This window comes from Crocodylus porosus, unplaced genomic scaffold (genome assembly GCF_001723895.1).
Source record: "Crocodylus porosus isolate Cpor-Errol unplaced genomic scaffold, CroPor_comp1, whole genome shotgun sequence".
Taxonomy (NCBI): Eukaryota; Metazoa; Chordata; order Crocodylia; family Crocodylidae; genus Crocodylus; species Crocodylus porosus.
In genome coordinates, this window is record NW_017728909.1 from 37,003,039 (window position 1) to 37,028,196 (window position 25,158).

General features: G+C 43.1%; 1 protein-coding gene across 2 annotated transcripts in view; it reads left to right on the forward strand.

The window, feature by feature from the left end:
- Positions 1–7,981, forward strand: part of GPBP1 (GC-rich promoter binding protein 1) — a 55,180-nt gene extending 47,199 nt beyond the window's left edge. For both annotated transcript variants that reach the window (XM_019532098.1, XM_019532100.1), the window contains 2 exons: positions 5,980–6,082; positions 6,973–7,981. In XM_019532098.1, the coding sequence (XP_019387643.1) occupies positions 5,980–6,082; positions 6,973–7,131 (262 nt within the window). In that variant the 3' untranslated portion in view covers positions 7,132–7,981. The remainder of the gene's footprint in view (positions 1–5,979; positions 6,083–6,972) is intronic.
- Positions 7,982–25,158: the final 17,177 nt, after the last annotated feature.

The window sequence follows — 25,158 nt, forward strand, 5'->3', positions numbered from 1 at the left end:
GTAATACTTTACCAGTTATTTTTTAGCATGGGGTGGGGAGCAGTCCAGTGGATAAGGGAGAAGTGGCTCTAGGAAGGCCCCTGCTATATAGTGGGGAGGCTGCAAGCAGCTGCATTGGGGTGTACAGAGTCTTGGCCTGGCTCATCGCTGGCAGCAGGTGCACAGGCGCCTTGAGGCAGATGGTAGGGGAGCCGTGGGGCCAGATCCTCCTTGTGACAGCCTTGGCCTCTTTCCTGCCAGATGCTGGGGAAGGAGCCAGGAATGTGCTGCCGCAAGAAGGATTGGGCCCCTTGTGGCTTTCCTGCCATCTGCCATGAGGTGTGTATGCACTTACCAGCAGTGATGTACCAGGTCAGGCCTTCGTGGACCCTGGTACAGCTGCTTATAATCCGAGTACTTGGGCTGCTGTGTGCCAGTAGCAGCAGCAGTCAAGGGGCTTCTCCAGCCCGCTGCTGCTGCCTGTGGCTTCATGGGGACTGTGGTGGAGCTCACTGCCGCTGCCCGTGGCTGGCCCTGGTCCCTGGGCAGTTGAGTGGTGGTGGCAACAGCAGGTTGGGGGGCTTTGCAAGTCTGCTTGTGCCGCCGGCCAATTTGTGACTGCCTGGGGCTACTGCTGGCAGCAGCAGTGAGCCCTGCTACAGCCCCATAAAGTCCCATAAAGCTTCATGGAGCAGCAGCAGGCCAGGGGCTCTTCCAGGTGCATACAGGTGAGGGCCAGGTAGATGCATGTTATCTGTTGACTCTACCATTAGGGCAGTTTAAATAAAGTCCTTAATCATTATTTACATGCCTAACTTCAATTGAAGATGCCTTTTCTGACTCTTGATTTTAAGAAAAGAATTAAAATGGCAGATAAGGAAATGTGCATATAAAGTGTTTTGTTTTGTTTTTTACTTTGTATATTCTAAGGCACAGGGCATTTTTAAAAAACAATTCATTTTAGAAAGTGCATAACAGTTGAAGGAATAAGATACTTAAATTTGTCTGACTTGAAGTTTTTTGACCTAGTCATTTTCGAAATATGTGTAGTAAGTACTCAGTCATTGGCTCAAATGATAGGGTAAACGGAGAAAAAGTGATTTCTTAAAAGTATTGAACTTTCCTGTTCCAGGTTGTCATACAAGTAATCTGAAGTAGTAACTACATAAGCAAGTATATGATGCTGGTGGGAGACCACATCTCCTGTGAGCAGTCTTGCAAGCAATGCTGATGTACAAAGCTGTATTTCACTAGCTGTCTCTGACTGTTAAAGATATACAGCACTTTGCTTTCACACTTTATTGAATCACTACAAGCTGCTAGAACCCAGCCAGCAGTATTAATTTAATTGTTCAGCTGCTGCTTTACAAAAGATAGGTGGCATCCTGCAACACTTGTAATTGCATTTTGTGTGGAATATTTTTTGGCAATTCTGATGAAAGCAGTAGCAAAGAGTAGCTTATTGGAAAACTAGTGTAGCATTTTCAGGCATTTTTGAAGTGTAGGTTAATTTGATTGATTCTTCGATTTACAACAGAATGTATTGGATTAGAGAGAGGATATAATGGCTTTTACTGCAACTGTTCTGTAACAGTAATGCACTTTCACTGCTAGAAGAAAATGCCGAAGCAAAATAATGACAAGTCCTTTTGAAAAAGGAAGATGCATTTATTTTGAAGTGCTGCAAGGTAGCATGGTAAAATATTTAAAGAAGCCCTAAACAAGAAAAGTTCTTAAACCATTTGTCAAAGGGCAGTTCATTTTATAAGAAGAACATATCTTGATGTGAAACTGTGTTAAGCAGAACATTGTGCTTATTTCATATTTTAATATGCACAAAGATTGTTAGACTCATCTGAGCATCTGCTTCAAGTACGTTTGGGTACTGGGTAAAGTAGTGGTCTTATGTGTACTGTCCCACCTTCCTTCTCCCCTAGCCCCATGGCAGGACCCATATCTAGTGTCTAAATTGTTGGAGGCAGTTTTTCTTCGGAGGATTTGCCTGCTTTCCTTCCATATAATTCTTTTATCAGGCCTTAACATAAGTTTGAGCTACAGCATATCTTCCTTTGAAATGATTGGACTAATCTTCTGTCCTGTCTCCAAGTCATCTGCTAATTTTCCTCTGGACAGAGCATGTTGAGCAAGGAAAAGCTAAATTCTTGACCTGTAGTTGAACTACAACTACCAGTACTTTTAATTATCAAGTTGATATTGTGGGAGTATGCCTGCTTTTTGACTCAGTTCTATTTTCTAGCTGCTAGCATTATTTTAACCAATGATTTGCTGTTTACACTTTTTTTTGTGTGACTGGTAACGTGGATGTTGGTCCTACAAGGAATCTAAAATATTACTTGTTTCTGAAAAGCAGGCTTGAATTAGAGATGTAATTCAGAATTATTCTTTAGAAGCCCCAGATCGTCTCAAATAGTTAAATAATAGTTGATGATACCCAAACAGTTAAGAACTAGGATATAGTCCTTTTCATCATTTAAAAGGTCTTCATCCCTAACGGTTCAAAGTCATGTCAGCTTTTTTTCTATCTGCCTCTTGCAAAAATTTCACTGAAAGGCAGTATCCTACCAGTTCTGACCATGTATGACTTCAACGCTCTCCTGTTTCTTCCCCTCCCATTCAAACCCATTTCTAGTTTCACTTTCTAAGTCATTGGAAGCAGTCTGTTTGTTAGCAGACAGCCCTGCCTGCCTTGTAATGCTTTCATATGAGCTATAGCATATCTTTCAGAAAAATTCATATGGATTTTAATGCCTATGTTACTGTTGCTTTCCATCAATGTAATGATCCATGTAACAAGGGTGTTTGAAAGGTGTATGTCTTATTGTTCATCTCTAGTAACAGGAATTGGTTTCACTTTTTCAGATTCCACATGTTCCATCATCTTCAGAAGGCAAATACCTTCACTTGTTTAATTACTCATGTGGTCACTCTTCGTGACAATTTTTCTGTGTTTCTAATTGGTTTCAGGCCCTTATATACCATGGTGCTGCCTCTGCTACCTAGTAGTGCAAAATAACCACCAGTAAGTGTGTACTGTTGACTCCCTGTAGTCTTGAAGTTTTCTTTATATTGATTTGTGGCCTTTTCACACCAGATCAGCTGGCAAAAAATGCACTCAGATTTGGGAAGTAAGCTTTTCAGTCTGATTTTGATTCAGTTTCATCTGGTCTAACCATGAATAGAAAACAGTCCTAAGTTCATACCACTTCACTGCTTATAGGTTTAGGACTGTTTTAATTTTACAGTTCTTGTTTGCTCATCTGTTCCATACAGTACATGTTCAGCCTGACAGGGATGTTCATTTATAAGGTCACATTATTCTTGATATTTGGAGTTCTCTGCAGACTCCTGTGTAAAAGTTCTGAGGCAAGGGCATCTTGGTTAGCCTTGTCTAGATTTTTTTTCTCAGTCAGGCAGGGATACTGATAAGGTAGATGTTTCAGAAAAATGTTTCTCTCTGAGCAGGACTGAATCTTACAACAGAACATGGCTGTGGGTGTGATGGGCTTGTTTGCTTTGGTGTTTTTTAGATGGACTCTTCTCTGGTTTTTTTTTTTTTATAACATTGACTTGTCAAAAATATTGTGCGGGCCTGCTTGAGTAATGTAAACAGTAGATGCTTTTTGCATCAAATGAGGAAAAGGATCCTTTCTCATTTTCTAATTTCAGGAGTATTGAAGGAGAACTTTTGTACACCACTTCTAGCACAGGAATCACTGAAGATATTAAAGTCAAGATAGGCAGAATTTCTAAGCCATACAGACAGAGCAGCAGGGACTTGATGCATCTAAAAGGATTAACTTCTTTCAGTTCAGGAAATTTTGGTCTTTTGATACCCAATTTTTAAAGAGTTGCATATTCTGTCTTCTGATGATAATACTAGAATCTGAACATTTAGAATCTGAATGTTGGTCTCTGTAAACTAGTAGAAACTAGTAAACTGTTTCCAATTGACTGTCCTGGTTGTATATCTCTTTGCTAGAGGTAGCAGTTGAGTGAGGTTCAGGCCTTCAGCACCAGCTGTCTCTCTCTTGAGGCACATCTGTATACATTTATATCCTAAATGCAGTCTGTTCTCATATCCTTGGTCTCTTGTCTGCCTTTCTTTTCTCCAAAGCTCTGTAGAGAGACTGTTTTACAGAAGCAGAGTTTTTAGAATTTTTTTATTGATTTTAATTTTTCTCTTTCTTTTTAAGATTGATGGAACATAAGTTTTAAAAAAATGCTACAAGTGGCAAGGACACTGTCTCTATATAAATAAAAAAGGCTTGCTTTTGATCTAGTCACAGGCAGGCTTTTGTAGGCATCTTTTCAGAGTGTTTGCACATTTTATCAGGCCTGTTTGGAGAGTAAAATCTGGTGCGAGGGGCTGAAGGACACACAGTGTTTACAGATGTTAGAGATGGGGAATACGTATCTGAAAAATATGTAGGGAAACTTTGATCTTCAGTTATATTTTAATATTGTATTCCAAAGTTGCAAAAATAGGCCTTTACCAGGGAGCAAGATTTCATCTGAAAGACTTTCTGATGTTTCAGCTTTCATGTCTTCTAGATCAGGGGTGGACAAATATGGCCTGCAGGCTGGATCTTTCCTGTCAGGCCATTCTGTCCAGTGTGTGGGGCCCCTAAAAAATTTAGAGAATTAATTATTATCTGCATATGGCTGCCTGTCAAAGATAAGGCACTGGCAGGAGCAGGACCCAGGGGGAGCCAGTGGCAGGACACAGCAGCTGAGCAGCAAGGCCCTCCTGGCCCCACCCTGTTCCCAGCCCCCAACTGGAAACCTCTGTGGCTTCTGGCTTGGTGACCCTTTTGCTATTCCCCACCCTCCTTCCATCTGAATAGAAATTCAGATAAGGTAGGATAGGGCGGGGGGGGGGGGGAAACAGCCACAGTCAGCCCAAGCTGTGGGACCTGGGCTAGGCCTGATGGAGTCGGCAGGGCCTGGTAAGGAGGAAGGGAGTAGGAGCAGAAACTGCTGCGATCTGCTTGTGCCAGGCTGGGGTGGTCCCATGCTGCGCCATGCAGTTACAGCCATGAAGCGGGAAGTGGTGGGTGGGCAGGCAGGCGGGAAACAGTGGTGGCGGGAGCTGGAAAGCAGCAGTGGTGAAAGTAGGGAAATGGCAGGGGAGTGGTGGTGGCAGTTGGGAGCGCAGAGCCCATGCTAGTGCCTGGGGCGAGCAGGGGTAAGGTGGGGTGTCAGGAATGCAGAGCCTGGGAGTGGGGTCTGCCTGGTTGCATTGCATGAGGCATGCATGCAGTCTGCGAGAGCTGCACGCGATGGAGCTGGCAGCTTGGCCCCATCTCGGTCTCATCGTCACCCCACCACATACCCCCCCTTGCATCTACTATACCCACCTCCACATATACCCCTTTAATGCCCACACACACTGTACAGGAGTAGGACTGTATTTTGAGCTATTATGCAATTGCCTCTAGATATACTATGCAAGCACATACAAATCAGGACAAAAATATTTTAAAATTAAAATGAGTTATAGTAGATGTTTTACTTTTTAGTATGTGATTTGGGTTGTTTTTTTCAGTTTCAACGTAGCAGCACCCTCCCTCCCAAAAAGAGTACTTCCGGGGTGAGGGGAGGGTCTTCTGGTGGCAAGAGTCAGGAGTTAGATGTAGGACTTCCGGTCCCAAGATGGTGACCAAGGGGTGGGACTACCATTGCAGCCCTTAACAGCTCACCAAAACTCATTAAGCAGCCCTCAGGCCGAAATAGTTGTCTGCCCCTGTGCTAGATGGCCAAAAGTAGATTGCTCCATTGACAAAACCTAATGAAATACGCTTGCTTGTATGCCTGGTATTGTGCTTATGGATGTTGAAGCATATACTTTAGTAGACAGAAATGAGTGCTTTAAGGGCCATTTTAGTCGATCTGCAACTCTCTGTTAGGTAAATTATAAAGAAAAATTCAATGTCTGAAGTAAATTGCATAAATCTGTTGTTTTTTGGACTTTTTCTCTAGGTTGTTAAAGGAGATGGGTTGGCAGGAAGACAGTGAAAATGATGAAACTTGTGCTCCATTAACAGAGGATGAGATGAGGGAATTCCAAGTCATTAGTGAACAGGTGATACTAAAAGCTACCACCCAATTATGCCAGTGGTTCCCAAACTGGGTCGCAACCGCAAACGGAGTTGCAATATCAGCGGATGGGGTTGTGGGGGTGTAGGACTGTGGGTTGGAGAGTGAGTTTGCCATGCTAAGGAAATGGGGTCATGCTGAGGAAAAGTTTGGGAAGCACTGAATTATGCTCTTTAGGCCTAAACTATTTTTTGTTTAATATCAAACTACTACATTAAAGCTTTGAGAACTGGCTGCCAGAGATGGCTGATGTTCTGCAGTGAATGGGAATTGAAAAATGTTCATGGTTGAACAGGATTTAGGCGTTTAAAAAGAAACAAAACACCTCCTGAATCTGGTATATAAATTCACATTGTGTGACTAATGTTCCACTTTTCAAGAGAAATTTTGAGCTTACAACTAGGTTTTGTCTAGTATAACTGGCACTGGAGCTGTACAGCATTGTCAAGTCTCTAGTCTTCCGTCTATGAAAAGTGAATTTCCTTGTTTGTAGGCTTCTGTGCCTTTTATAATTCTCTTAAACCTGGGTTTTCTGTGGCATCTAGAAGTTTAGAAAAACTATCTCCATTGATCCTAAGGAAAAGGGGTGAAAAGTAAAGAAGCAAATCAAACACTTTGACAGGTTTTTTTTTCTACTTTTGGTGTATATTCCTGACTGACAGGAATGAAACTTTAGTGTCCCATGGGTTGGTTAATCTTACAGTGTTACACAATTTTGAAATGTCCTGTGACTAAGCATTAAGTAGCACAGTTATTAGTCTTATGACACTGTTTGAATGTAATGCATATAAATACTTCAGGTACAAAAAAAGTTTGTATTACCATAATTCATTAAAGCCAGCTTTTAGCTTTTATTTATTTATTTTTACATTTCAGCTGCAAAAAAATGGCCTTCGAAAAAATGGCATTCTGAAAAATGGCCTCATCTGTGACTTTAAGTTTAGCCCCTGGAAAAACAGCACTTTCAAGCCCACTCTTGAGAATGAGGATACTGAGACAAGCAGTAGTGACACATCAGATGATGATGATGTGTGAAGAATTCTCATACAGCTGAAGAAACTTGTCTGATCTCATGCAAATTTTGGGGTGAATTGTTTAAACAAATCTAATTTATGTAGTAAAATACCCCACTTGAGGAAGAATTTTGGGACTTCTTTTTGAAGAAAACGAGGAATGTTGTGTTGGGCTGTGTTGAACATTACTATAATTTCTTTGTAAATGAATGTTGTAGAATGAGGACTTTGGTTGATCCAGCATTGACTTTCCATCACTGCAGCACTTCTGGCTAGCGATATAACAAATGAGATTTTCTCATTTAATAAAAACAAGAATTGTGTAATGTTTTGCAAAGCTTTTGTTTTAAAATGTTTAAGACTCTTAAGAAAAAAGGGCAACTTGACACAGTGCTTTGCTTTCCAAATAATTTCTTTTTTACAGTGGAAATTCTCAAGTCGATTTTGGATGCAAAAAAGGAGCAATGTAGCATGTTGGCCAAAATGAGCAAAGTGCACAAAACCTTTTTTCCTCAGTTGAGTTGTACTTTTTTTTTTTTTTAACATACTTGCTCTTTAGCCATTTGTAGTATGCTCATTGTTATGGTAAGACTACTGCCACAGTTCCAAATTTATAGACCTGACCTTAAATCGAGAGCTTTATTTGGGTGCTGCAAGACCTAAGCTACTCGCAATGGACACTAGCAAATTCTTGTGGGGAAAATAAGCATTTTGCTAAACTTATTCACATGCAGAAATACTGACTGGAACCAGTCCACTACATGGAAAATAAACTGGATGTACAGTATGTGCATTTCATATGAACCTGTTACTGTTTTTGTTTACATTTTATTAAATACAAATGTCCTTTGGCACTAGTAGCTGCCTTTCAACCACTGAGAAGGAAATCATTGCCAGTCCTTGTACTGAATGCTGTGGAAACTTCACCTGCTGATTTCAACTGCAACAAGCAGTTCTTCAGTAGCTCTGCTTAAAATTCCTGTAACTTCATAATTGCACCTTCTTAAACAACTGCAATATTTATTATGCTTGTTTCATTACTGAAGATAACTTGACTGACAATACGAGCACCATATTACAGGTTTATTTGGTTTTTGTTTTTAGCTCTTTACGAAAGTTTCATTGAGGTTGTAACTATTGTAATTTTTTGATTCTCAGTGATAGTTTTGTTCTTTCCTAAATGAAGGTCTTTCTAGGCATTCTCCCCCTCATCTAGCAGGAATTATTTTAAGTGCTTTTTCGTTTGATTTGAGACTTGCATTGACAATTGTAAAGTGCAGATTTTAACACATATTTAGGTCTTCTGTGGGAAGGAAAAACTGAAGTGAACATTGGGTACAAAAAACCAAGGGTAAAAGAGTGGCTAAATGAATAATGCTTATCTACTGCAAATCCAATTTTTTTAATGTTGTGTAGTTAATTTGAGCACAGAGGAGCTATAAGAATGTTATGTTTTCTTTTTTGTCTAGCTATAGAGGATAAAGAGAGATTCTTTTTTTTCATAGGAAATCTATCCCCTTCTTCCTTTAACTAAGGATGCAGACCTATAACATGTTTATTTTAGGGCATACTGACTTAATTCCATAGTAAAGTTGAATGGAGATGTGGCATGCAGTTTTATGGTGGAATAAGCCTCCCTTGGGCAGTAAAATGGAAAAAACTGTAGCATCTAATCCCTTGGTGACGGCCTATGTGGGAAGGTTTCTGCATCCGTTCTTTAGTCAGTTTTATGCCTGGTTTGCTTTTGTTTTCAAAGCAAACTGGCACCCTCCCATCTAGGGTCAGGCACTGTAATTGAAAGTACTACAGATGGCCAGCTTCAGTGAGCTAATTTTTTTATAGTAAAATCAAAGGTAAATTACTTCATAGTATCTCATGTATCTACACCCTTAATCTGGTATATAGTGCCTCACTCCATACACTCTGCCCCCTTTGTGACAGCTCTCCTTCCATTGAGGTTTTCTACAGTTTGCACACCTTAACCATGGCAAGCAGATACGTACTTCCTGTGTCTTTGTTTCTACAAACCTAGAATCATAGAAAAGTAGGGCTGAAAAGGGCTTGAGGAGGACATCTTTTCCACTCCCCACTTAAGGTAGGGAAATTCCTTTCTAAACCATCCCTGTCAAGTATCTTTCTAAAACATTCCCTGCTCTTAAAAGCATCTAAGGATGGTTGTTGCATAAGCTCTCTGGATAGCCTGTTCAAATGCTTGACTACTTGTAGTGAGAGAGATCTATCCAACCACCACTTTCCTGGCTGCAACAAGGACCACTGTTCCTTTTCTATCCCTTCAGCCACAGACACGGAGAGTAGTCTATCATCATCGTAACCACTTTACACATATTTAATCCCTCTTCAGTCTTTTTTTTCTCCAGATTAAAGAATCCCAGTACTTTCAGCCTTTTCTCAAGTCACGTTTCTCAGGCCTTCTAATAATGTCTGTTGCTTCTTTTGGACTCTTAAGTTGTCCATGTTTTTCTTGAAATGGGCCCAAAACTGAACTCAATACTTCAGGTGAGGATGTGCCAGTGCTGAATAGAGCAGAAGAATTACTTCAACTGAGAAATGCTGTTCTTCTGACTACAGTCCAGTATGCTGAGTGACCAATCCTTGGTTACAGTAATGGGGTCATTAATTCCAATTAAGGGTCAGCTCAGTAAAAGGGGTGGGGGCCTGCTGTCATCAGGTTTGTGATCTGCAGCCTGGCTCTAACCTGAGAGTAGGTAGTTTAATTAATGAATTGATGACTACAACTCCAGGTGGAGGGGTAATAACAATGTATTAACAGGTCAACAACAAAGTAAAACAACAACAATCAAAATCAGCTGTAATACACTGTCAATGTAATATCAAAAGCAACAGTGACAACAGAGGGTGCTAGAGAGCAGTATCCTGCTCATCCGCTGTCCGTGCTTGCTGCAGCTGCACCTTGCACTGACTTGCCACAGAGATCGGTCCCCTGGACCCTTGCTCTGCACACAGTCACCACGCACATGCACACGCACAGCCACCAATGCAGAGGAGACTGGCTACTCTGAGCCCTCGCTTGCGCTGTGTCCAATCGATGCTTGTTTTCAGACTCCCCCCCTTGGAGTCCTGCCTGCTCCTCCAGCCAGTGCACACCATCCCAACAGGCAATTCCTGCAATGCAGGCATCATTCAAACCTTCGACGATGCAAACCCGATCAATCCATAATCCCATTTGCCCACCCAACCTTGGGTGCAAGCTCTTTATAACTTTCATTCCATTGACACCTGTTAATCATTCATGCAGCCAATAACATGTCTGTGCTTGTTTGTCTGCAGATGACACACAGCTGTATTGTTCAGGTAAATGTAACATTTGCCTCAAACTTCCTGCCAAAACAAGTTGTGTACCATGGCCCCAACTGGGCATGCTCAGCGCCTCCCAGGAGGTCAGAAGTTCACTATTTCTGGAGCCTTCTGCCAACACTGACATGGCCATGGTACAAACCTTTTAAGCTATAGGAGTTTCCATGATACTTTTTATTAGTTTGTTTGTTTTTTTAAATTAACATTTTGAAAGAGATGAGTAGGTCTACATAAATGTGTAAGAACTTCAAACAGGAAGTTTTGCTTTAGATGCTGAACCTCTCCATTTCTTGTTTTGTACTGCTGAAATTATTTACAATTCTGAATTTCTTTCTTTTTGAGAGTGACTGCCTTATTTAGCTCCCTTTTCAGATGATTGGTGATGCCTCCATACAACTTAGGACTTGTGCACAAGTACTTTGATCAGTGTCAGGGTGCTGGGGCGGGCTCAGGCTCTCCCTGCTTGGCTGCTCACCTACTTTGTATCTGGCTCCTTCTTCAAGTTAATTACCCTAGTAATTAACTATTTTGTTTTTCAAATGGGGTGCTGCTCAATTGACAAAAGTTACAGAGGGTTGAGAGCCACTATCTTAGACATACTGGACTGTATCTTGGTAGATACATAGGTGGGACCTGCTGCTGTGGTTCAGTGGTAGAATCCTTGGCCATCATGCAAGAGACCCAGGTTTGATTTGTGGACATGCATACAACTACAGTGACTGAGGCACCTAATGTCCAGACTTGGTCTGGTCTTTGGATACCATCTCAATGGTCTGAAGGTGGTTGGAAGGTGGGCAGCCTCCATTCCTCCATATTCCTGCCTAGGTGTAGGTGTTGAAGGTCCTGGTGACCTGATGTATATACCATGATCCAGAAGGATCAACATTTGCCTCCTACTGTTGGGATAGTTGGGATATATTTATGTTAGTATAGATGCATATGTGCATAGGTTGGCAAATTGATCAGAGTAAATGGCTAGAGTTGCATCCATTCTAGGTTGTGCTAATTTTTAACTATAACATTTAAACAGATGTATTTAAATATGTGCAAAAGTTGTGTGTAGCTCAGCCTGTGGTGTGCTTGAAGAAGGTGAAAGGTCATTAGCTGAACCAGGTACAGAGAGCAAATGGAAAGCCAATTGTACTTTCCTGCCCTACTCAGTGGCAGCAGCTCCTGAATTGTATGGTTTAACTAGTCTGCTTCCAAAATGGACTAAGTTAAACCATATCAAGGCACAGTCTGTGAATAAGCACATTCATACAACAAGCTATTATGGATCCAAGATATTTCCACCTAGGTGAGTCTTTGATTAGATGTAATGCTTAAGCATTTTGAATGAATTACTAGTTTCATTCTTGAACATCAGTAATTTTCTGTGGAAATATATGGATAGTCCAGGTAATCTAGAAACCAAGGGTTCAGCTTTATTTGTGAACTCTTGTTTGCGGCTGCTGAAAATGTATGGTTCTGTTTGTAGTTAGAACTGGTGGCACTGCCTATAGTTAAGAATGCTTGATACACTCTTGAGACTCAGTTTTATATATTTGCCAAAGTTTGCTAAGGCTGAAATTTCTCAGAGTCTGCCTCAAGTGAATTTTTAATTTAATAGGCAAGGCTTACAGGGAGGAATTATAGGTTGAAGAAGTCAAGACACAGGGAGGGGTAGAAGGGCTTTATATGTGAAAATGGTGGGTGCTGGGCGGGGTGGGAAGAGGACAGTAGTTGGAAGTTGGGGGACTGGGTAGGAGCAGAGAGGAAGTGTTCCTGGAGCTATTGAGTCATTTTTTTGAACTTTCATAGCACACTTCCTGAATGTAGTGGTAGTTGATCTTTTTGGCAGGCATGTCACAAATTTAAACACTGTTCTCCCTGTGTGCTTCTTCTGCTTGATCTGTTTTCTGCTCCTTGCTGTATTCGCAGCTGTGTTCTCTGCTCCCTCCCTGGTCTGCCATATGTTCCACAGAGGCTGCTTGCTACTTGTGGCACATGTGCAACAGGTTGGCCACCCCTGCCCTACAGTATCGTGCCTTTGCTTACTTTACTCTGATGTCAGCAAATACTGGCAAATGTCTTATGCCCTTCTAGTAGTTAGTTCACAAATAGGGTAACAGCTTACTCCTGACACAAGTTACTTATTACTTCAAATAGAAGTGAAATGTGAACCTTAATGTTGAAAACCTACTTATGACACCAGTAGATGCTCAAGGTGGTTCTACGTGAACACAGCCCAATCCCTTTGAGCAGGGCCAGCCTAGCTGAGGCTTAGAAATTTGGTGGCATGCAAGCAGTGACAATGTGGGGAGACTTATGGGTTGGATCTGGCCTGTGGGCAGGGATTGAACACCCTGGCAGATTACGGTGGTCAGACCTGTATCTGAAAGAAAGGTCACAGCTTTCTCACTAGATGGAGTTGGTGGAAGGAGATCCAGGTACAACACAGGATCCAAGAGCACCCCAAGGCTGTGAATTTGAGTGACAGGGAAATGCTGAACCCCATCAATGATAGGTGTTCAATCGCCTGGGTCATGCAGACTGTCCTGCACCATCATTTATCTCATCTGGATTTAGCTTCAGTTGCCTCACCCTCATCCAATTCCTAATTGTAGCTAGGCAGTGGGAAAAGATGGAGAGTGTAGGGCCAAGATGGGGTGAGAAAAAGAGACAGAGCTGGGTCTTATTAGCATACTGAGGACACAGCACTCCAAATCTCTATATGAACTTGCCCAGCATCTTCATGTACACATTGAACAGGAGTGGCAGGATAAAGTCCTGAGAGACCCTATAGTTAAAGTTCTTTTAAAGGCATTTATTTGGGCAGGAAGGGCATGTGTATGTCTGCATAAATGTATGCACAATCAAATTGCACTAAAATTTTAATTTGTACTTTTACAAATTAATAAGAAATACAGCTTTAGATTTTACATACTGGTTTTTGTGTGTTGGAGGAACACTTTAATTCAGTATTGGCAAGTGTTGGGATTAGTGGACCAAGTCACTAATTTAGCTGAAAAACTTTTTATTAAAAATGAAAGACTGCATCAGTGTATATAGCTCAGGGTTGTCCAACTGGCAACCCCTGAGGTATTCAGTTGTGGTCTCCAGACTCCCGCCTAGCTGTTGCTGCCTCTGTTGTTCTGGCTATAGAAGTAGCTGGGGTCTCAGGGTTCCCCCTTCTCTGTCCCAGGAAATAGTGCAGTGTAATGTGGTACAGCCCACAGTGCTGAGGGAGCCCATGACATTGGGCATCTGAGAGGTGTGATGCAGGGGTGGAAGGGGGAGCAGAGCCTGAGGCTAGAGAATCTAGGGTGAAACAGGGCACCTAGGCATGTGTAGTAGGGGGCACCTGCATATGTGGTGCAGCAGATGATGTGACTCCATGCACTGGGTTGCTCCATGGCTGAATTTGGCTGACCCCATGAGGTCACTTCCCTGGCTCCCTGTGGTTCCCCCACACAAGTCTGGGTGCCTCTCCCCCCACTGTTACAGTCATTATCTCTCCATCCCCTGCTTCTGATGCCTTGCTCTTTTCCCTCCCTCCCTGTTGCTAGTCTCCAACCCTGCCCCCCTCTAGTTTTCATTTCCTACCAGGGCTTGGGGACCATGTGGCATAGCCTATGGCCACTCAGAAGTTAAACAGCCCTGCTCTAGTGTTTTACTGTGTAGTTTTACCCATGTAGTGTGAATTGACAAGAGCCACTTCCACGCAGTGATCCCTGGTAAGGTCTCTGCTGGCCAAGAGCTCCCAAATCAAAAATGCCAAAGTGCATAAAAATAAAGATATGGAAACAAATGAAATTCTTAATCACTGTATCTTCTTGGAGACAGGAGGCCTTTGCCTTATCCAGCGTAATTGAAGGTCTGCCTTGGGTCAGATGCTAGATTATTTCACACTTGGCTCAACAGCACTCCACCATAGGGATCGTAATCCAGGAAACCCACTCAACTGATAAGAACCCCCACAGCCTGGGTTTCACCTTGATTGCTGCACTCTACCATCTATACTATGGCATAGCTTTAGGCTTTAGCAAAATGTAGCAATTTCTCCTTGCAGTAATCAACTCTCTTGGATCACAGTGTTCATTGATGGTGTAACCATGGTCAATGTGTATAAACCACCTTAAACTCCCTTCACTAACATCCCTATATACCCTCACCCAATGATTTACTCTGGAAATTTTAACTGCCAGTACTTGGAGTGGGGCTGCCAACATGACTCTAGATGGTGAAGCACTGGTAGACTGGGTGACTGACAGGACTCACCTTGCTCTATGACTCTAAGCAACACGGTTCCTTCTACCCAACCAGATGGAAAACTGATACCAATCCTGACCTGGCCTTCACAAGTGCAACAACCGTCCCCACTTTTCCTCCCAGAGTGGTGATTGGCAACTTCCCCCATTTATAGCATCAACCACCTTTAATTAAGCATCCAGCACTTATACAACTCACATCAAGCTTACCACCTCACCTTGGAACTTCACTAAAGCTAATGGGGGCAAATTCAGAACAGATTTTGCTAAACTTATCACCTCCCTACCTGAACCAATCAACTCTAATGTCAATAAGACCTATGAAACACTTTGCTCTCTAATCATTCAGACTGCCAAAGGCAACATCCCTCACAGCTTTTGAAAATCCTACATTCCTGGGTGGGATAACAAATGTGATAAATTAGCCAATCAACACCAATCTGCTACCATGCCTGAAGAAGCCCATGATGCTGCCACAGCAGTCCTTGATCACCTCAATAAACAGAGACAAGATAAATGGATCCAGCCCACTCAAAAATAAACTTCACCAACTCAAGCAAGGAAAGCCTGGTTCACTATCAACTGCTTAACTAGCCTTTCTAGACAATCCCCAAAAGCCAACATTTCTGTTGTTGATAAAGCACCTGGCAAATTCTCAAAACCAGACAGAAACTCCTCCTGCATGGTAAATACAAAATTGCAAAGAGGCCTGGTACTCTCCATGCAAAACCAATTTTGCATGGTAAATGCAAAATTGAAAGAGGCCTGGTACTCTCCCTCAGTAGACTCAAATCTCTGCATCAGGTTTGAACTCGAGATGATGGAGGCCATCAGCACCCTCAAGGCTGGAAAGTACTTAGGCCCAAACAATCTCCATCCAGAATCTTTCATCCAATTTAGTGATTCCATTCTCTCCTAGCTCCAATGCTTTTTCTCCCATTGTCTAAACAGCCTTAAAATCCCCCAAATCTGGTAGCATGCCAAAGTTGTCACCATCCTTAAACCACACAAACCACCAAAAGACCCAGGTAGCTATAGACTAATCAGTCTTCTCTCAGCGGGATTTATTAAACTCATGGAGAGACTTCTCTACAATTGCCTGTACCCTATCGTTGATCCCCAGCTCCCAGAGGAACAGGCTGGCTTCTGTCGGGGCTGACCGGGTCTTCCACCTCACTGCAGACATCAAAGCAGCTTTTGAAGAAGGGCAGAAGTGTGGAGCAGTCTTTGTAGACTTATCAGCAGCCTATGACACAGTATGATAACAAGGCCTCACTCTGAAGCTCCTTTACAATATCCCCAGCAAACATATGGTCACTTTCTCCAAGAACTCATCTTCAACCATTACTTCACTCTTCATTTTGGAAAAGACAGATCCAACAGGTGCCCTCTGAAAAACTGTGCGCCTCAGGGATCTGTCCTAACACCCTTGCCCTTCAATATTGGCACCTCAGACTTGCCCCACACAACACCCAAAAAATACATACATGCAGACAACATCACCCTAATGATCACAGGAAAAAACTTCAAGAATCTGGAGTGAGGTCTAACAAAGGACCTCACTAGAATGAGTACTCACTTTAAGAACTGGAGACTCAAACTAAACATCATGAAGACCATCAGTAGCACCTTCCACCTCGCCAAAACAACATTGAATGTCAAGTGTGGAATAAATTCTGTCTCTTTCAAAAGCCATCCAAAGTACCTTGGAGTCGCCCTGGACTGCCCCTCACCTACAAGATGCACCTTACCCAACTGGCAGCCGAAGTAAAAGCTCACAACAACCTGATCTGTTTACTAGCTGGCCTCATATGGAGAGTTAACCCCACTGTACTTTGGATACCCACCTTGGCACTGGCATACTCAACAGCTGAATACTGTGTCCCAGTGTGATGCAGAAGTGCTCTCACACAAAGCCAACAGGGCCCTTAACAATAGCATGTGGCTCATATCTGGCTGCATCCACTCTACCCCTACATCACACCTCCCACTTGTCAGCAGTATTGCTCCCCCTAACATCTGCCAAAAGCAGCAATGCCTCCACTTCCTTTGCCATGCTGAACTAGACCATAAGTACCTGAAGGATAAAAAGGCAATTAGAATTAATCAGCATGGATTCACCAGGGGCAAGTCATGCCTAATCAACCCTTCTATGGTGACATGACTGGTTCTGTGGATGTAGGGAGATGGGTGGATGTTGTGTACCTTGATTTTAGTAAGGCTTTTGATACGGTCTCCCACAACATTCTTGCAGGCAAGCTAAGGAAGTATGTGCTGGATGAATGGACTGTAAGGTGGATAGAAAACTGGCTGGGGCATCAGGCTCAGAGAATAGTAATTAATGGCTTGATGTCTAGTCATTAACTGGTATCAAGTGGAGTGCCCCAGGGGTTGGTCCTGGGCCCAGTTTTGTTCAATGTCTTCATCAATGACCTGGCAGATGGCATAGAGTGCATCCTCAGCAAGTTTGCAGATGACACCAAGCCAGGGGGAGTATGCTGTAGGGGTAGGCTAGGACTCAAAATGACCTAGACAAATTGGACGATCGGGCCAAAAAGAATCTCATGAGGTTCACCAAGGACACATGCAAAGTCCTGCACTTAGGGTGGAATAATCCCATGCACCAGTCCAGGCTGTGGGCTGACTGCCTGGACAGCAGCTGTGCAGAAAACAACCTGGGGGTTACAGTGAACAAAAAGCTGAATATAAGCCAGCAGTGTGACTGTTGCAAAGAAGGTTAACAGCATACTGGGTTGCATTGGTAGGTGTGTTGCTAGTAGGTCAAGGGAAGTGATTATTCCCCTCTATTCGGCACTGGTGAGACCACATCTGGAGTACTGTGTTCAGTTTGGGTCCTGCTCACTGCTGAAAGGATGTGGACAAATTGGAGAGAGTACAGCTGAGAGCAACAAAAATGGTGAGGGGGTTGGGGGACATGACTTATGAAGACAGACTGAGGGAACTGGGCTTATTTACTCTAGAGAATTGGAGACTATCTGAAGGGCAGTTCAAAAGAGGATGGAGCTTGACTGTTCTACCTGGTGACAGATGACAGAACAAGGAGCAACGGTTTCAAGTTGCAGCAGGGGAAGTTTAGGTTAGATGTTAGGAAAAACTCTCTCTGGGAGGGTAGTAAAACACTGGAACGGGTTACCCAGAGGTGGGGGAAGCTCCATCCTTGGAGGTTTTCAAAACCCAGCTCGACAAAGCTTTGGCTGGGATGATCTATTTGAGATCTAGTTAGATCAAGGAGTTGCAGAATCATGCTACAACCTCTTTTGCCTAAGTAAAGAAAAGGTTTTTCTTAGCTGGTTTTGTTCTTTTTTAATAATTTCCTACCTTTCTGGGCTGCCTGCTTTCTTCACTCTATTCAGAACCAGCCTGCAGATACTTATCTTTTGTCAGAAGCACTACCTCCTATAAAGCTAGTTCCTATATTGCATTCAAGGAAAGGGTGTATAGTATACCACACACATACATACTTGCACGCAAATCCTTTCCCCAAAAATTAGCCCTCCAAAACTGAGGTTCATGTTTTAGGCAGGGACACTGGTTTCTGTTTGGGAATAGAAGCACTAGCTGCTGTCTTTTCCTCCCCGCTTCTCTTCAGTCAGCATTCATGAGGGCTGGAGTCCAGTTAACCCTTTTGCATCTACTGCCAAATTGGCAGCAGGTGTTGCCAGAAGCAGCCAGTGAGCTGCTCTGTGTAGTCAGCATTCAGCAATGATTCTCTAAAAATCTTATTTTCTTCATTCTGCCTTCCCAAAAAAAGATTCATATCTTATTTGGGTGCATGTAGTATGTGAGAAAATATAGCATTTCTTTCTCTGTTTCCTTCTTTTTCTTTCTAGCTCCAGAGCCATCTGGGCCTTGTTTTAAGAACTGATGCGAGCCAACAGGGATCACTCTAACAGGGTTTCTTATCTCATTAGTACTTTAACACCTTTTACTTTTTTGACTTGCTGCATTGTTCTGTTAAATTTTAGGTTATGTTTATGAAACAGCATATAACTAACATAATATAATCCCTTATGTAAACCGTATTACCTTTGTCACATGCTGAAAGTCACAATGTTCACTTTGTCATAAGATTTGTTTTATACTCTGTAGGAAAAACAAGCATATGCCATTTTAGTCATTTTAACTGGATTAATTCCTACAGCTAGGCTCTGAACAGTTTCTGCTATTGAGCAGAGGTGTGATGTTCCTGCTGGAATTATTTCCAGCTGTTTAAAGAGGGAGGGGGCAAGAGTAAGATACAAAAGTGGAGTAGAAAAAGCTAAATCTAGAACTGTCCCTGTCTGAATGTGGAATGTGCTTCAAAACCAGATGCTTTTGAAACTGCTTGTGAAGAGCGCTAAAATGAGTAAGCTCCTGACAAGCTGGGTAGTAACAGCCAAAAAAAGGAGAGCTCTTTATAAATAGGAGACGCATTTTACTGCAACTCTGTGTCAGTCATGCTTACTTAGGCATTGGCACTATGCATGATTTAAGCCATACTGCACATACTCCTCATTTGTTTTGTTTTGTTATGTTGAACAACTCTTGTTTCTAAAAAGACCTCTTGATGCTGCTGACTGAGGCACAGGTGTGTCATGCAAGGAGGTGAACCAGCTTTTCATTTCCCAGATGAGCCGATTTTGGAATGGTGGCTGAAGATTTCCCCACTTTGAATTCTCTGTCAGCTGGAGATGGATGACAAGGTCTTCACTTGTAAGGTGTATTGCTTATAGGGCAGCCTGGACACATGGTGAAGGATTAATGATTATAATGAAAGCCTAAGGTGTAGAAGGTGATAGAGATGGTTGAAGGTGTTGCTGTAATAGTCAAATAAGAGAACATAATTTTTGAGAGGGCCGTAATAATACAGGCAGGGAAGAGTTTGGAGACTTTAAAGAAACAGCAGCTCATATTGCTGAGTCAGAGTGCTCAGTTTTACAAAAACTTAGTAAAGGGACCAGGAAGAAAACAGGCACTAAGAAATGAATGGGGACTTTACAGTTGTGAGGAATGGCTCAAGCAGGCACAGCTGCTGCCACTAGTCAGTCCACTTGTGTAAAATGGGGGTGAGAAGAGAGAGCAAGAGAAGTCTGGAGAGGGAACTGTTGGCGTGGTAAAGGGAAAGTAATAATTACAGTGGCCATAATGACTGGATGAGCAACATGCTATCTGGCTAGAGACAGCTAGGGACCAGGCTAGCTCCCCACTGGGGAAAAATTGCTAGAAGAAAGAGCCATGAGAGATCTCTTGTGGGTGGCACCAGCAGGATAGAGTGAGTGCTTGTCTGAACTGGAAATCACAAGGCTACCCAGCCAGTGTCTAGTAGGCTGGGTAAGTGTAGATTAAAACCTCACTTCCACTTCCTATACAGTGTTGAGTTGTATAAGTATTTCTTCAACATGGAGGTGAGAGCAGCATCTGGGATGTTTAGCTTAATCCTAGTCAAAGGGGTGGGTTGAAAGGAATGAAATGGGTTGCCTTGTATATTTCCTTGGGACATTTCAAATATTGCATTTCAAACTTTGGCACATCTCAAATGTTGCATTTTTGCAGACACAAACAAGGGCCTATAAATTGAGGGGTTTTTTTAAATCATGTGGGCTACTAATGATGAGCCTGCTTTGAAGGTGCTTGCATGGCAGGAATATGTTTTGGCTGAAGAGGACACTTATCCACTCCTGTGTGCACACTCCAAGCCCTAAAATCCCTGAAGATCCTGCTCTAGGTGTATTGGTCTGTGCCAGCTCTTGAGGCTTTGATCTCAGTCATGCTTCAGAGCAACCACTTCTTTTGTATGGCTGACATGGAACAACAAGTATAAGTCCAGTTTAAGGTTAGTTAACCAGTCTAATGCTCTTGAGGAGAGGGAATGCATCTCTGCAATGTCACCATCAAATTTGTATAGAGGGAAGAGTGTTGTTATTTGGTACATAGTTTTATCAGGATTGCCACAGTCACATTGGCAGAACTCCTAATATACCATTTGTGCATCAAGTGACTGCAGTGGCCGTGCTTGATCCAGATCCAATTTAGAGCCTTCTGTGTTTTTTGCAGAAGGTCAAAACCAGGAGGCTTTATTGTTGGGTCAGAAATTAGATGTTTATTACAAATGGTGGTTTCATGCCATATTTTTCCAAGCTGATACATTGTAATGTCACCAGGGTTCTGGTGATGGCACGCTTTGCAGAATTTAACTGGACATCCTTGCATTTGGATGAGTGCTAGCAGCCCAGACAGGTGCACAGTACTTGGCCAGTGAGAAGACCAGTGCCATAGCAGAGGTGTGGAGTACTCCCATAGTGGCACCCCAGCTCATTCCAGCTAGGTCAGAGCCACTAGGGACTGCTCTGGAGAAAGTTTGCTCATGTCTTTTTAGATATGCAGTGTGCATGTAGCAGCAGATAGGTAGGGCATGGAGAAGATGGCATGGTGCTGTAGATGTGTTTTTACCTCGTAGCAGTGCACGTCTAGTTTCTGGTTTTGTTTTTTACATTTTGAAAATAACTTTCTGACTCATTTGACTCTCAAATATGTTGGATTCTTGTAGGAACAAACCCTTTAATTGTCTGTGCAGTGAGAAAAAAGGCAACTAGGAAATGGGTGGAAACAGAGACTTGGGGAGAGGGAGAAGTGGAACAGAAAAGGGTCCTTGCTCAGGCTTAAATGCATCTGTGTATGCTGGAGTGCATGTTTGAGAGGTCAAAGCTGCACCATTGCCCTCCTTGGCCAGGGAATAATAAAACAAAAAAGCATGCTACTTCATATGTGGTCCCAGGAAGAGGTTCTCCTGCTGGCCACATGTGGGATGGCTGTGTGAGGTGGGTTGAGGAGTAGACTTGGGGTACGTGGTCAGGAGGCCAAGCTGTTTGTTTACTGAACATTAGCAACTGCTGCATCTCTCATTTCCACTTTTGCCATTTCCTCAGCTGCTGTGAAAGCTTCCTTGTTGAAATGAAACTTTTTTTAGCCATCTGCTTTTCCCTACAGTACTTCCTCCACTCATCTGTTGACCTCCCAAACTCCACTGAATCCCTGAACCATTGTACTTTCTTTGAGCTCTTTGCTAGATATTGTGCTCTTATTTGGAAGCTGCCAGTGCCAACGTTGGAAGGCAAGATAAATAATGTGTATTATGTTTGCCTTGTATATTATATTTGACTTCCATGATGTCTATTTTTGAGTTGCCATCTTCAGAGCCTGTGCCCTGGTCTTGGGAGACTCTGAAAATGCAACATGTTCTCTTTGCAGATGTATTAAGCCTCACAAGCCAGCTAGATATCTGCTCTGGGGCCTGTATTTTGCGTTATTGCTGTATTTTTGTGAATTTTTTGGAGGCGTGTGTGCTGTGGCAAGAGGGTGTTCCATGGAGCAGGGTTCTTGGGTGGCCAGTTATTGTGATATAAGCTGGCTTTAATGTTAATTTAATAATCTCACTTGCATTAGTTTAACACTAATTGAGAGTACTGTTTGGCAAGGGGACTGAAGATGGTATGAAACTAAACATTTGTACTTCTGTAAGCATTCCCTCATGCGATGGAACAGCAAAGAAAATTCTTATTTGAGAAAGCAAAAGGGAGCCCTGGTAGATAAACCTTGCAGTTTTTCACCAGTATTGTGATGTTGTTTTGCCTAGGAGTAAGTGACTTATTCAGGGATCAAGGATAAGGGATCCCTATCCTACAGTGTCCAGAGCTCTTTCATTTTTCCCATTGGACATATTCGAAGTTTGCCATGCAAAGGTATATGCCTGTTCCACACAAGGTAGTGTGGTATTCACTTGGTCTAGAAGTGAGCATTATATATTTGCGTTGGTATGGTTCAGTGTGCAAGCAGTTAAACTCAGCAATGCTGTGACATAGCAATACTGATATTGCCAGAGTTCACACACACAGTCTCAGCATGGTGCTGTCTTGTACTATATAAGCAAACCTAAAAAAGACCCTCTTGCAGTGACTGCCATTGTTTGCATTTATGTGGATATTAGCATTTGTAGCTTCTGTGTTGGAATATGTTCTAATTTCTCTTAACCGCTTTATGGTAATTGGAATTTGATACGAAAATATTTGCAAAAGATTGCAAAATGCTTTTCTGGGGTAACAGGACCCAGTGATACTGCACTAATTTCCTGTTACAAAAACCTTGAAGATTCATTACTCAATAAGTAGAAATCCCCAGTAAAGAAAATTCTCTAAGGGCATGTCTACATGTTGCCCTACCACAAAGTAGCAACACGCTATGTCACCATATGGCATGCTACATGATTGACACCTACATTGCTGTAGTGGTGCACTCCCCCATATAGCATGCCACTGGTGATGTTGTGGTGAAATGTAACCAAGCACCATGGGCATGGCGCAGTAACTGCCTGTACTGCGCCATGATTTAGTACTCCCAAAAGGAAGTACTAAAGCACGGCACCATAGCAACATCGCCATATGGCTATGTGTAGACATGCTCTTAGATTTCTATTTCAATTTGCTGCAGCAAGAACCTGGGTATATATGTGGGAAGAAGGGCAAACAGTGCACTCCACACGAAAGGGCTTGGTTTGGGTGTATTGAGAGTGGAAAGTCTAACAGGGAAGGGGAAGGGAGAGCAGCATTTTTAAGTGATTGTGGTGAGCAGCTGCAATCTTGGGTTTTGTGATGGGAGGCTGCACTGCAGAATAAGAGGAAATGGAACTGGGAAAGAGAACTTGCTTGTATTTGCTGTTGCCAACCTTGGCCACTTTTGGTGATCTAGATGAGGCTGCTGGAATGTGGCTAAGCAGTAGGGCTGAAACCATCTTGGCAACTATATGAATTTTGTAACTGTTACTTGTGGCATCTGAGAAAAAAAGTTTCAAGCAAGCAGCATGCCAAGCAAAAACAATTCCTAATCTCTGTAATTTAGGTGAAGCAAGAGGGGCAAAACAGGAAACAGCTTGACAGAAGTCCTAAGAGTGAGGTTTAATTATAAATAGCCTCCTGGTAAATAACCAAAATTGTATATGAAAAAGATAGGCAAATGCTACACCCTTAATTACACTGATGATGATTAGTAAACCATGTCATCTCATGTAGTTCATGTACTGTGGTAGTGTCACTGTATACTTATGCTAAATTTTCTTAAACTGGAGAAATTTGACAGATAAATAGGAGGGGAGAAAAGGGGCAGCTACATTAGCATGACCAGAAACAGTCCCAGTTGCTTGGCTGCAGCAGCAGCAGTTGTTCCCTCCTCCACCCCCTCCCTCCAAAAAATAAAAAATAAAAAAAAAAAAAATTCAGTGCCTGGGCTGCTTCCCCAGTTGCCCTGCTGTAGTTACTTCATGGTCATGCAAAGTATTGTAAAGAAAGAAAAATAAAAGTGATGTAAAGTAAATTTAAACACAAAAGCATGCATGCATGCAGGGTTATTCTCATTTCTGTTGGAAAGTGGGTGGTGTTAGCTGCCTTGTGAGCAGTGTTCAGTCTTCTAGTTTGGTTGTGCTGGTGTACCTGGATCTCAGAAAAGTCCTAGCTCCTTGGAACTAGATTACATGAAAACTTCCCTGTTCTGCTGACTGTGGGGTCATCCAGGCCATGCCCCATTTTGGCTTGTTGCCAGTACCTCCTGGTAAGGTGTTCTCTAGGCATAGGTGGATTAATGCACAGGCCTGCAGGCCCCTGCCAACTGGGGGTGGGGCAAGGGTAGATCCTTTGGAAAATGACAGGTTCCCCTTGCAGGCAGGCAGCATTCTAGGCTGCAAGGGGGCCTGCTTGGGGCTACTGGGAGCAGGACACAGGGGGTGGGGGGTGGTGTCATGTGCATGTGCATAGCCGCATACATGCACATGGCCTTGAACACAGCTGGGCAGCATAGAGAGCAGCTCCCTTCAGGTAAGTGTATGGGGAGGGAAGGGGCTGGCGCCATGGGTGCTGCCCAGCCAGAGCATGGGACCCAGGGCTGGTGCGGGGATTGGGACAGAGTTGCTGCCTGCACCCCTGAGGGGAGGCATGATGGGAGGGATGTGCTCCCCAAACTTATGTATGGGGTGGATGCAGGCTGCTTGCTTAGACTCGGGACTCTCTGCTCTGCTGCCTTTGCTCTGGGGGCCCCACACCCACTGTGCATCTGTTACCTGCTTGGCAGCAGGCAGTGAATTGTGCCCTCCACTTCTGGGAGGGCAGGGGGTGTGCAGCCAGTGCAGGACTCCTGGGGCAAAGGCAGCAGTGTGGAGAGCCCTGAGCCTACAGCAGGCAGCCCACCTCTGCCCTCTGCCCTATCAAACCATCCTAATACAAATTTGTTGTCTAGTCTCCTAGCAAAAATACATGTACTTGGCTTGGCTTGGTTCGGCTTGGCTCAGCTCAGCTCTGGCATTTGTTCACCAGAGCGCCCCAAGGGATGACTAGGTCGAATGGTCACAAACTCCTGCAAGACCATTTCAGGCTGGACATAAGGAAGAATTTCTTTACTGTCCGAGCCCCCAAGGTCTGGAA